Here is a 13,566-nt window from a genome sequence, read left to right on the forward strand (position 1 = left end):
TAAGATTGATCACAGCTACACACAACACGATCGGTATATTTATGAGTGAGTGTTACCGTGTTTGTGTGCGAGGATATGTGTGCAGGTAGGTAACATGTGTGGGTACGTGCCTGTGCAAATAAGTTCAAAGAACGTTTTGATTGATTACCTGTTACATTTTTAATAGGACTTCAAAAAGATGGCTCCTCCACTCTTTTTACTTTATTAATATACGGTTTTGAGTGTGAATACTGAGTTGTGGGTACGGTTGATATTTTTTTAATGTTTTAAATTGGAATCCTTTTATGTTTTTGATTTTCGTCAATAAAGTTTCAAATATTAAAAAAAAACTTTCATGATCTAACATTAAAATAGTTGAAATGTATGGTGCGAAAGTAAGGTAGAAAAGTGATGAATATTTTAAATTTAATGTGAATAAATTAAAAATTAAACCATGTTTTTCTAAATCCGAGCTCAACCAATGCGATTACAAACGCTAAAGCTAATTGGATTCGACAAAAAAAAATCAAAACAAAGGGCTTTCTTTGTATTCTTAAAGGCTTCTAATATTCGAATCACTCCCGCCCAATCCGTTTGAACTACTGTCATTACGACCGGCCCACCCTGAATTTAAATAACTATTTAGCTGGTAATAACGGGTAGGGTTTGGACGCGGGACGTGCAGCAGATGTTAATAGCTTGCAGTTATTTAATAATGCCTATGTTAGGTCAGCGCGCGCTGACGTCATGTACAATTTGCGAGTAGTTTAGCTGCCTTCATTAGGAAGAAATTGCATTTTAGACCGTTCTAAAATGTGCCTTTGACCCTTCTAGGGATCAGTGGCAAAATTATGTGGTTCAGAAATAGTATGAATCACAGATTATTCTCTCTCTGACTTCAAGCGATCGGTCGTAAAACTACAGCGGAATATAATTTGTAAGGTTTTTTTGGCGGACCCCGGAAGAATGTCATGTGACGTCTCATAATAATATGAGACAGATACATGTATACTTGTAGAAATAAGTCACTAAAGTTTCAGTAATCGCCAGAGCGATAAATATTTTCATTTAAAATATAAAGGACGGCAGAATGAAAAGGCCGCGCAAGTTTGTTCCGCATCTTCACCTGCGTTTTGGGAATAGTCAGCGGACATTTTATGTAATTTATGACGACTTAAAGACTATTATCCTAAATTGGATAAATCATTATGAATTTGAATTTACTGAATTAACTAATCAAATACATAACCCGTTACTTCTGAACTTGGCACCAATTTCCACTGAAACATTAGGTAGCACTGCCTTTACGAGTATTAAACGATTTTTTTTCACTCAAAAGCCAACGAATTGTACTTCTACTTCAATCACTATTCTAAATTCTATGAGTATGGGTGGGTTGCACCAGTCAAAATTAACGTTGACTTTAACCTGCGCGGCGCCGTAAAAGTCATAACATCAGATATTTCAGGCGACTTAAAATTTAATTTATACTTTGTAAAATATAACATGGACATTAGGACAGCAGGATGAATCGATACATTCGAGATTAGAGCGATAGACGTATTATTTTCATATATATTTATCATTGTAATCAAGCTATGTTTTATAAAGTATAATTAACACACTCAAGAAAGAAATGCGCGCCTGACGTTTAGATTGGACGTCTGTCTGCGCAGGTTTAAGTCAAAGTTGAATGATGCAACTCACCAACTCTGGTCAAACAGGTGTGAAAATAACTAGGTAACGCTGGAAAAGTAAGTGAATCCACTGCGCATGACAGATAGTTGTCATTATAACATCGTTTGTTAGCCGTCAGATTATTTATTCACGCAGTTGCTTGATTCGTTCCAATGAATTATTTAGACTGGGGTGCTTTGCGTGTAGCGTTCTGTTGTTACGTCTACTAGTAGTTTGGTTTAACCTGTTTTTACAATAACATGCCGTCTCATTACGCTCTCGTTTATTTATTTATTTAACTTTATTACAAAAAAAATGTAGGTAAACTTCACTTGACCGTTATAAACTCATACGTTTACTTTTAACTTTAGCGGTTGATTTGACACTTGATAAGCCCATTGGGGCTTGTAGTCAAGTGTCGGTACCACACAATTATGGTAACCAAAAAAGATTTTGAGACAGATTCGAAAGGAATCAATTTCCATACAAGGTATTTAGACGCTCGAAGCTTGAATGTAGTGGGAGCAGCTATAACAGAGATGGAATTAAGGACTTTCAACCATGTCAATTCCACTTTTCTTTTCGAATTGCGGAAAGTAAAAAAGATTTACACAGTCAACAACAATAAGGTTTAGTACAGTCGACAACACATCAACTACCAAAAATCTTCCTACTACCTGGAGTTAGTGTAATAACTTCAAATTTCGTAAAATAGAGGAAAATATTAATCTACGTTCCATAAAGTCACAACCTAATCAATATACATAGCTTTTGGACATCGGGTTCAATCATCAATGCTGCCATCAAACCGTCATCGAGCTACCGTACCTGCTGTATTATTCACTATATCGATAACTGACGTAACGTCCTCATCAATTAGTCACAACACTATTACGTCACGTGACGTGCCGTGCCGTTTGAGTGGTGTAATTTAACTCAAGTTGTACGAGATTGATATTTCCTTAGCTCATAATTCACAGGTCCTCATTGAGCGACGAAGCTGCGCGACGCGTCTATGTTCCGTCTGTCTTCTATTAGAGTGTGTTAATTGCTAACACTGGTGTCAGATTCTATTCAAGTCAACTTAAGACATCTGACATGACTTTACCGCATCTAGTGGTAAGTAATCGCATACACACTAGTGAAGTTTCCTAGCGATGTTTTTCTTCAACGGAAGCAAATAAAAAAAAAGTCCTAATTATTTATATACATTTTTAACGTCATTTTGAGTCACATTACATATAAGAACTATTAACATATTGGTCAGTTTTTAAAGTGTTTATAAATCCAAAGTGAAGGCACTCAGATGATTGAACAAAAATAGTATTCAAAGAGTGCTTTTACAGCACTCATATCGGAATAAAATAAAGTTAATCCATTTGGTATGTATCATACAATTAATTAATCCGTTCCGTGCGGTACTCATATTAATATTAATCGATAACCATTCGAGTTGAATAATCGATATATTTGAAGTTTAATCACTCGGCAGTAAGTTTTAGTTATTCAATGTTAAGTTTGGGTTTCCTTCGGGATTAGGGTTGTATCTGATAATGGTCGCGAGTGATTGTTAATTATAATGGTACCTGTATCGTTAAGTTTGGTGTACAATTTTTCTTTCAGTGAGCTGTGTCGTTTGAATTACATCAATCAAAAAAAAAAATACATCAATCTGTGAAGTATATAACCGTCTTCCAAAAAAGGACGAGGTTTTTTATGTTTTGATGTATGTATTTGTTTTATGTAAGTTCGATATCCAGTCAATATGGACTGAATTTCAAAAATTTTTGAGAGTATACTCGTCAATACTACAATTTGTTTTCTGTTTTTACTTTTCTAATGTGACTATTTCTTGTTCTGGAAATATATTTCTGACAATCAAACTCTAGTAGTTCATATTCTTATAAGTGTGATTATGTAATTGTTTGTACTTCTTTTATATAAAAACGTAACAATGAATCAATTAGATTTTTTGTTTGGAGATAGTTGGAAGGATGGAGCACTCCATCCTTCCAACTATCATATAATGTCACTACATTTTATGCAATCTTTTATCTATACCATTTTTGTAGTCCATTTACAAAACAGACACAATGGACTACCCGAAAATCAAATGAAATGAAAATCCAATCCAATTTATTGCAGTCAATCATTAAACGGTTAAATCCAAGGAAATTTATATTTTTTTGGACAAAAACCGAAGCCGTAGCCGCAGCATAAAACCATTTAAATTGAAATTTCATGTACGCATTTAGATTTATACGACGAAAGATGAAAGATCATAGTAGGCTGTTTAAAAAGAGGGGTGAATTAAAAGGAGGCGAAGCTCGCCGATCAAAGAGTCTCATAAATTATGAGTTCGCATCTCATAAAGTTAATCATCGGTGAAACAAAGACTTCACGGCCCGGCCGTAAGCTGATTTCTCTTTTGTCCTACTTTCTTGAGTTGGTCCATGTTTTTATGATGAATTAAGTGATGTTAATGGCTTTCCATCTTGAATTTGTGTAATTCATAATAGAAATTTATAGAAAACTAAGTGATATTTTTTATGTGATAGCTTTTTTAATTTCACTGGACAACAGTGATATTTATGCAAGTTTATTCAGTTTTAACAACCAAAGTAGATTTGATTGGAACATGGGTATTTGGCACATAGGTTAAGGTTCGTAACTACATAGGTAAATTAAGTTTGACATGAACCTCAAATTGTCAAACACCGTGGAAGATAAAACGTAGAAGTACTTATAATTTACGCGGAAATTCCACTACAATCTAAATTAAATCTCACTGTAGCCTACTTAGGCCATTACCGAAGCAACAAGTTGCATTAGCATAATGTTCGACTGGAAGTGGATATAAAATTGTTGACGCTCAACATCTCGTAATTTAGAAGAGTTATGGCACGAATTTATTTCCTGAAGGGCACCAATGTTGTCATTAAAATCCTAGAGATTAAAGCTATATTTTTACCTCCTCTATTCTCGCTATCTGCTGGTTTCACTTGTATTGCTCGGTTCATCTGAAAAGAAAAAGAAGAACATTATTACACATTACTACATGAGTGTGCGGGGAGTACCAAACAGAATCCTAAATATGATCAGTATTAGAATGGCCTGTTCCTATTTGACGCGCTGTTGTCGGGGCCTACATCGCACGAGTAAGCAATCGGAGCAGAGGCTAACGGCTTATAATCCGAACTATGTAGGAATATTTGGTACGCAAATAGTTTGTAAGAAGTGAAACTAACAATATAACTCACTCCTTTTCGCGTGTTCCCGTGCATTCGGGGCTATGACGCCGCGAAAATCAGGGTCAGCGTAAAAATAAATCTGACGATTTGATTATGATTTTTAAAAGGCTACCTGCCTGACGTTACTACGTTACGTTACGTCCTTGGGAATGCTGTTGTTGCCTAGTTGCCAAGGCTATGTGTCCCTTAATCGCCTCGTATGATATCCACGGTAGAATATGGAGCGTCGAATCCTACTCATGCGACGTGAGTTTGTTTAGTAGTTTTCATAGACCACCACTTGCTCTCAGTGAAGGGAAACATCGTGAGGAAACCTGTACTTTAGTCGATAATTTATCGCCTTGTGTGTGAAATAGAGATGGAAAAGGAAAATCACTCCATTAATATTGCCAAGAAGTTCGTTAAACGTGACATTCTATTTAATGATCACGAGCCTCAGTCACGAGGAATACGACTGAAGGTGGAAAAGCACAACGGCATAGAAACAGTTGGAACAATCTTAGGTAAATAAAGATACCCATTGACAATTTAATCCAAGTTTAGTAGTTCCGTCGCGACATTTAGTCGGGAAGATGCAATGATTTTACCTTAAGTCTCACTAGACTAAAAGTTTGCTTGGCGCTAGTCCAAACACGTTACATGACTACGTGTGTTGCGAATGGCTTAATCTGAACTATGTTTGGATGTTGACCCGGAATGAATGGAAACTAAGCACAGAAATTACTTACATGCATTTTAAGTTATATATTTGTTATTGTGTGAAGAATGGATGGATTTGTGTGTTAATTACAGTGTTTATTTATTGGAAAAATATTTTGTGTCCACTAAATATGAAAATTAGAATAATGTATAATGTATTTGTTTCTGATTGAGTTAAGAAAGTACCTGCATTTAATTTAATTCGGAATAGATTTTTAAAAATTAACTTTAACATATGAGTTTAAAATAATATTTTCATTTACATATATATATATACTTAGATAGCGTAGACAGACATGAATATTCTATAATAAGAAACGAAAAATATGTGTCATTTGAATATGTCTTTATATTTTTTCGAGTAAAAACCTATTTTTTTATACATATTTAAAGTAACAATAGAATTTGTTTGCCAAAAAGCGAAGCCTTGTACTTCAGTCTTTGACGTTGACTTTGACTATATAAAATGGCGTAGTTGCGTTTTTCTGAGCAGCGCAGGTTAAAATTAACGTTAAAGTCAATTGGTACAACGCATCCTTCGTCTGTTATTAAACCAAATTTTCCTTTAAATTCGCATTTCAATCCACAATAGTCTATCACAAAATGATAAGCAGTGACAATACGCATTTACATAAATTCTATTTCGGCTACTGGAGTTTAATAAACAGTTAATTTCGACGTTAATGTATTCCAAAATAAACGACTTGTTGACTGGTTTGAATAATTAACTTCATGGCGGATGCAGCTTTGGGGCGCGAAAGCTTCATTTTATTTAAATAGGTGGTTAGGTTTTCTAAATAAACACTTTGTAACTTTATACTTCACTAGCTTTTGTCCACAACTTCGTATCTGAGTAAAAATCCGTTTCTCGTGGGAATTTCAAAAAATCCCTTCTTAGTGCTCCCCTACAATGTCTTGGGAACCTACACAACAAATTTCAGCTTACGCCCAGTAGTTTCGACTGCGCGTTGTCTGTTCACTCAGTAGCGCAAGAGTTTTCTGTATCACACATGGCTGTGAGGTAAAAAATCTTCTGTGTCATACTGGTGTGACAGCGAGTCGGCTCTCTTATAGGTATACATAGATTGATCAGGGTCAGTCATAGAACAAAATAAAAACGAATAAATATAGCCGGCGGATTGGTTATTGACATTATTATGTATTCTTATCTTTCAAAATGTTTGCGGGGGTAAGGGGGGAAGGGGGGAAGGGTTATACACATGCACTTAATGGCGTGCACACATAAAAATGAAAATCGTTTCTATGACATTACTGGACACTACATGTGCAAAAAACAATTCGTTAATAAATCTGACACTCGAATGTCATAGATTTTTTGATACTACGATGATGATCGATAGACTAGGTACCTACGTAAAAAAATCCCGCTGTCTGTCCCTATATATGCCTTGACGTAGTACTTACTAAATCCATGATGCTTAAATCTTTAAAATTACGCAACCAATTTTGATGCAGGTTTTTTAATAGATAGAGTGGTTCCAGAGGAAGGTATATGCAACATGCATAATATTGCACCCGTGCGAAGCCGGGGCGTGTCGCTAGTTACTTATATGAAAATTATTTTCTTTTATGTTTAAACATAGCAATGTTATATAAGGTATGTAATTGAGAAATTAGTACGGAACTATGTAGACTAAATTTTTTTCACCACCACCATTTTTCGACACGCAACCAATAAAAGTACAATAAATACAATGTCAATTGTTTATTGTTCTTAATACAATTTCGCAGCAAGTCATAATTCCATAGCGATTTCTAATTTGCGCTAATGTCGCGTAATGCGATTGTCTGTACTATCATTTATCATCTTGTAGCGAGTTCACCGCGGCGCTAATCCAATTCTCCCTTGGACTAATTGCTCTACAGTCGGAGTTGTACTAACTTTGCAATGGAATCGGACATATTTGTAAACCACTGGGAGTTCTGTTTTGTCGTATTTATTGTGTCGTATTTTAAGATGTGTATGTTGCATTACAGCGGCAGAAGGCGCGGAATGTCAATTTTGTTATAGCGTTAAAGCATCTAAATCCATAACATTATTAATCTTCTTCATTCTGTTTGTATATCTGTGTCTGCCTGTTTCGCTTTCATGGATAAAACGCTGGACCGAATTTGATGAAATTTTGTATGAGCTTGTGACAATTTTTTTTTTGGAAAATATTCTCTACTAGCTTTCGCCCGTGTCTTCGCCCGCGCTATTTCCCACATGAGTTATTTTTCTGGCATGAAAGTTACCCTATGTCCTTCTTCGTACTTCAAACTATATGTGTGCAAAATTTCAAGACGATTAGTTGAGTAGACAGAGCGTGAAGAAGTAAGAAACAAACAAACTTACTTTCGCATTTATAATATTAGTTAGGATTAGGATATCGACTCGGATTTACCACATTTTTAAATGACGAAAATTCTCTTAGAAAGAAATCATTCATTCTCATTTACTAGTCTTTCAGATGAGGCTTTTTATTGTCACTTGGATTTACGAGGTTCAGATTGAACCGAAGTGTTTCAGGTGCTAAATGATTACGAAAGTGCCTCTCTGTGCGGAATAACAATGAGCTGTCTTTTCAACAGTCGGGCTCGTTCAAAATGTCCCAAGAATGGGAACGGATAAACTATTTCTGTCTCTTTCTTACTACTTCTCACTTGTTTTATGCTTCTACTGCATTGAAACACACAAGTAGTTTATCGATAATTGGGTGCTTATAAAATAAAATGTTTAAATATATTTATTCATATAAATATATTTCATTATTGAAACACATGATCAGTTTTAAAATAATAATAATAATGGAAAAAGCTATATCATATGGGCCATTAGTGACGTCAAAAGTATTTTAGTCAAAACATGACGTCACGACCATATAATTTTTTGATACATAGAAAAAAGTATCTGATATGACTTGATAGCAAACACCCTATGAAGCAGTTTTGACATTTGCACACTTAATTTTCTTAAACACATATTTTTCAAATTTAATTTTACAATAACAGTAGATAAATCGTGGTTATATAAATTCATTGGTTACCACAACTCCAGGACATGCGTGACGATATAGTCTGACTACTTCTTCTTCTTCTTCGCGTGTCGATGTCAAATCTACGCTCTATTGGGTGCTACCTAAATATATTCTTGCCAGAATCGAGCCACTTCGATGGCTTCATCGGAAGCTGCCATCAAGTCAGCCCGAGTACAGGTGTTTGGACACTCGAGACAGGCGAGAAGATGAGCCATCGATTGTGGGGAGAAGTCACACTCGACTTCATTTTCACATAAAAATAAAAAATAATAATAATAACTGAAATAATAATTTATATACAAACATTCCAATTACTTGTTCTCTTTCAACCATTTTTAATTTCTGTTATTAAAGTTATATTTAACTAGCATTATATTTAACTACCCCGTCTCGGCTTCGCTCGGGTGAAACCATAATAAATCATAATCAAAACCTTCCTCTGGAATCACTTTATCTATTTAAAAAACCCGTCCATTGTGTAGTTTTAAAGATCCAAGGAGACATAGGGATAGACAACGGGACGCGACTATGTTTTATACTATGTAATTTAAAGTTATACAGTATATTTTTGTACCTCTAGATTAGCTGATCGTTATAATTTGCTGATATTATTGTAATATACTTGAAATTCCCACGAGAGCGAATCCCCGTGTCGCAGCTAGTTATAACACAACGTCGTAAAGGAATTACCGACCGTTTTAAATCCCCAGCCGCAGTACACGAGTAATACGATTCTGAAGTCAAGATTGAAAAAAGCTCTCTTGGGCTTAATTATACAATAGAAAAGACGCGGGTTGAATAGCAATTCTTAAGAAAATAACGCTCTTTTGGTTCTATTTTTTAAATTAAACTAGCATTCGAATCGAATGTCACATTTATTTTTAAATCTCATATTTGTTTTTTTAAATCTAAATGTTTAAACACAATTGACTATTTAATGCCTTTTTTAAATATTAATTAATGAAAATTGATATTATGATTACTTTATACTTTAAAATGGTACATTTATAACGCGCGAGTAAAAAAATAAATAAATATAAATAAAAATATATATTGGGACAAATCACACAGATTGGGCTACCCCCAAAGTAAGTTCGAGACTTGTGTTATGGGATACTAACTCAACGATACTATATTTTATAACAAATACATATATAGATAAACAAACATCCAAGACCCGGGCCGACCTCTCGGTTCAGTGGCAAGAACTTTACCGCTGCGCCACCGAGGTCGTCAAAAAAATGGCCTATAAAAATTGCATAAATCTATATCCTAAGGTTGACTCATATAGTAACTATTTTTATCTTTAAGTGATTAATTTAATAATATCACATCGTCGCAAAGCAAATTTCTCCGTCCATATTAATTCTTATCAAAATTTTCATCCATTTCATATTTACATTTATTATAAATAGTTTGCGTTTGCGAGTTGGTATGTTTGAGGCGGGTAATCTCCGAAATTACCAAACCACTTTCAAAAATTAGAAAGATACATCATTTAAGATTGCTATAGGTTATGATTTATGTCAAAATTCTCACGGGAGCGAAACCCCGAGCAACATCTAGTAATGAAAACTTAAGTAGTTATCACAGAATTAAAACTTTGGGCAACAAACCGAAATCAGCGAAACGCACATTTTGAAAAATAACAAAAAGCCAGATCGGATCGCTAGTAATTTATTATTTACTAATTTTGACACCTAATTTATTTATTAAATTTTCTTAGCAGCGCTCGTAGCGCGTCTTGTGCGTGTCTAAAGTTGTAGCAATGTCGTAGCACGTAACTCGTAGCGGCGTAGCTAATTCGTAGCACTGCTCGTAGCAAGTGGGCGATTTGTAGAACATGTCGAATAATGTATGTTTTTTCTTACTATTTTTACGATAAAATGTTCTCATCAATTAGGTATAGACTTTATAACATTTTAAAGCAACTTTTTTTTGAAAATGCTTGTAACTAATGCAAATTATGCTGTTAATAAAAATATGTTTCTATTTTATTTATAATAGTTTTTATTATATAAAGAACAATGATCTGTTATGAAAATCTTAGATCTTAATGAACAAAGGAAACAACACAAATTGTTAAGTTATATTATAAAAAAAAGAACACCATACAACCGGACAAGAATTTATGTATTTTTACTGAATTTGTATTTTCAGTAACACTTGTTTAAAATATCTCAAAAACACGTGGAATGAACGTGAAAATCTGGAAAATAATCTCCAATTCATTCTTTTCAAGTCATTCTTTATTTAAATTAGGAAAAGTATGACGAATGAACAATATTTCAATTTAATTTTACGTTTTTCATGATACTGTAAATTAACTGATAGTAAGTAAGAAAGAGACGAAAATATATGCGCGATGCATTGTGGGCGGGGCGATGGAAATAGTACTCCTACAAACTTTAGGTATACTGCCTACAGTGAAGTGACTACATTAAAATTATTTCATTCCTTATCATTTATTGTATAGTCCATTTTATTTAACACACAAATCAGGATAGATCAGGATGCGGTCAAACGCGATAAAATTTTTTTAATGAAAAGCAGACCTTGCTTTTTATATATTTTTTTGAGCAAGCTTCAAATAGATGAAACGTTTCGAAAATAAATATGATAATATCTTGATCTGCTCCTTTGTCTTTAAGCTCCTTTTCCATAGAAATATTAGCAGCGGGTGTGAATTTCAATGCGTATGCTAAACTTTATCAAAGTCTGCTCAGATTTTGTGAGGTTGTGTGTATGTTGCAAACGAACTGTGCAATGAGAGGAGTAACTGTTCAAAGAGGTCACATTTTCACAGTGTGTAATTGATTGTAAAATGTTTATGAGACTGCAGAAGAAGAAAATTATCGTTATCCTTAAATATTACAAAACAAAGCTCGGTTCCGCGTCTGACTGTCTGTCTATTCGCAATAAACTCAAAAACTACCACTAACGGATAGTGTGTTTCTCGAGGAAAGTTTAGGTGTATAATTTATTATGTTTTTGCCCGAGCGAAGCCGGAAGAGCCGCTAGTATTTTGTATATTCGTGCAAAGAAAATTAGATATATACTTCCTTTCTTTCCTTACTTCAAAAAATCCTTTTATTTTAAAAATTTAAGGCATTATTAATACATAATTAATAAATGTCAAGGTCAACCATTTGTATCGTATAATTTTAGTACCTCTCCCCAAACCATAGCACATATGCTGTTTCGAACTGCGTGTCCTACCTGCACGCTTAAGGATCTGTATCGGTGGCGTCTTATTGGTCTTCACTAACATGATTCGCCGAGTCGACACGTAAAGAAGAAGAAGAAGTACACAGTCGACGGCTGACGACGGAGACACAGATAGTTCACCATTAGAAACAATGTTTCCATACTGAAAACATATTCAAATTATGGCAAAATTCTTGTTACAAATTCTTTTACGAAGTGTTGTTGCACAAAACTAATTGAACAATCGAATGTAGTTACTCGAGTAACACGCGACTAGATGTTTATCTGCGAACGAATAATTTATCACTATTACTGGCAACACTAATGCTTGCTAACGAGCGCTTTTATGTTATTTTCGTGTGTTTCAGTTTGATGCCACCGCGTTAATAACAAAGGACCACTAATGACTTTAAATGGTTCTCTTTTTTAACTAATTTTTTTATTTGCAGTTTTGTTTTATTGTGAATTAAATATGCAATGCGATCATTGTACAGTTTAAGTAACAAGTGAAAATAAAGTTATAATTTGAACCAATTTTATCAATCCCACACCAACTTATATTGCGAGTTGTTATTATGAATTTGAATCTCTCAAACATTCTCGATTTTATCTTTAGATATAAGTAGAAAGTTACCTCTAAACTTTGCACCTTTTCTATGTTCTTTGCCTTTATTCTAAATATAACACTTAGAATTTCTAATAATATAATTTGTATATATTTTAAAATTTTTTCACTGATTATTTCATACTCACAATACGTATGTAATATACTTACAATAAATTTATTAAACAAATTGAGAAATGTATATCTACCAAAGAAGTACGAGCTAAATATAAATACATCGATTTCCCGTAACTTGATGGAAATTTCATTAACGTTTTCAACTGAGGATGAAGTATTATTACACGTGGGTTTTATTATTTTAAGGATATATAGGTATGTATTCCTAAGTGTATATTCAACTGAACATCACATATTCAAAATCAGCATTCATAATTCTCCGCTTAAAATTTGAGTAGCATAAAAACATTTGACAAATACTAAAACGCTTTTTTTCTACAGGGTAATTCTAAGAAGTCTAAATATCTATTGCTTCTTCTAAATTCACCACATTCTTCATACACATTCGCCAGTTAGATGATCTCCAAATAATGCACTTTTAAAAGGATCACATTAAATTTATGCAATGTTCTTCTCATGATTAATAGGTCAATATCTAATCCTTAACTTGCTAGCACGACTTAATCTACAAAAATTTCCACCAATAAGCCGACCATACAGCTATACGTGGCCTTTAAATTTCGCAACGCATAGCCCTGTCTACCCCGTAAGGAATACAGACTTGATACTGTATATTTAGGTATGTATCAGTATGTCCCGGTACTTGTTAGTTTGCGACCCCCAAGGGACTCGGCTGTAAAACGTCGAGTCATATTGATATATATTTCTAAATGCTTTTAAAGAAATTATTTATTTTATGTATATATCACACTCACAAGTCTGCAGAGCGAATAAACAAAAACAAACTGCCTCATTTTCTTGATATTTTGTTAAAACTTTTTAAATTCGCGAACGAGTTAAATGGAGAATTTTCTGAACAACATCCAAAAATCGTAGAGAAAAGTAATTACCTATCAATATTTTGAAAAATATCACATTATAATACAAAATGATGATAATTATATCAATTAAAATTTTGATACGACAACCGATC

At 33.9% G+C, this 13,566-nt stretch overlaps 1 protein-coding gene across 10 annotated transcripts in view; it reads right to left on the reverse strand.

The window, feature by feature from the left end:
* bru3 (bruno 3) overlaps positions 1–13,566 on the reverse strand; it is a 616,612-nt gene that overhangs the window by 153,020 nt on the left and 450,026 nt on the right. For all 10 annotated transcript variants that reach the window (XM_053757110.2, XM_053757107.1, XM_053757109.2 and 7 more), the window contains one exon: positions 4,628–4,676. In XM_053757110.2, coding sequence (XP_053613085.1) covers positions 4,628–4,676 — 49 coding nt within the window. The remainder of the gene's footprint in view (positions 1–4,627; positions 4,677–13,566) is intronic.

The sequence above is a fragment of the Plodia interpunctella genome, chromosome 16 (assembly GCF_027563975.2).
Source record: "Plodia interpunctella isolate USDA-ARS_2022_Savannah chromosome 16, ilPloInte3.2, whole genome shotgun sequence".
Lineage (NCBI taxonomy): Eukaryota > Metazoa > Arthropoda > Insecta > Lepidoptera > Pyralidae > Plodia > Plodia interpunctella.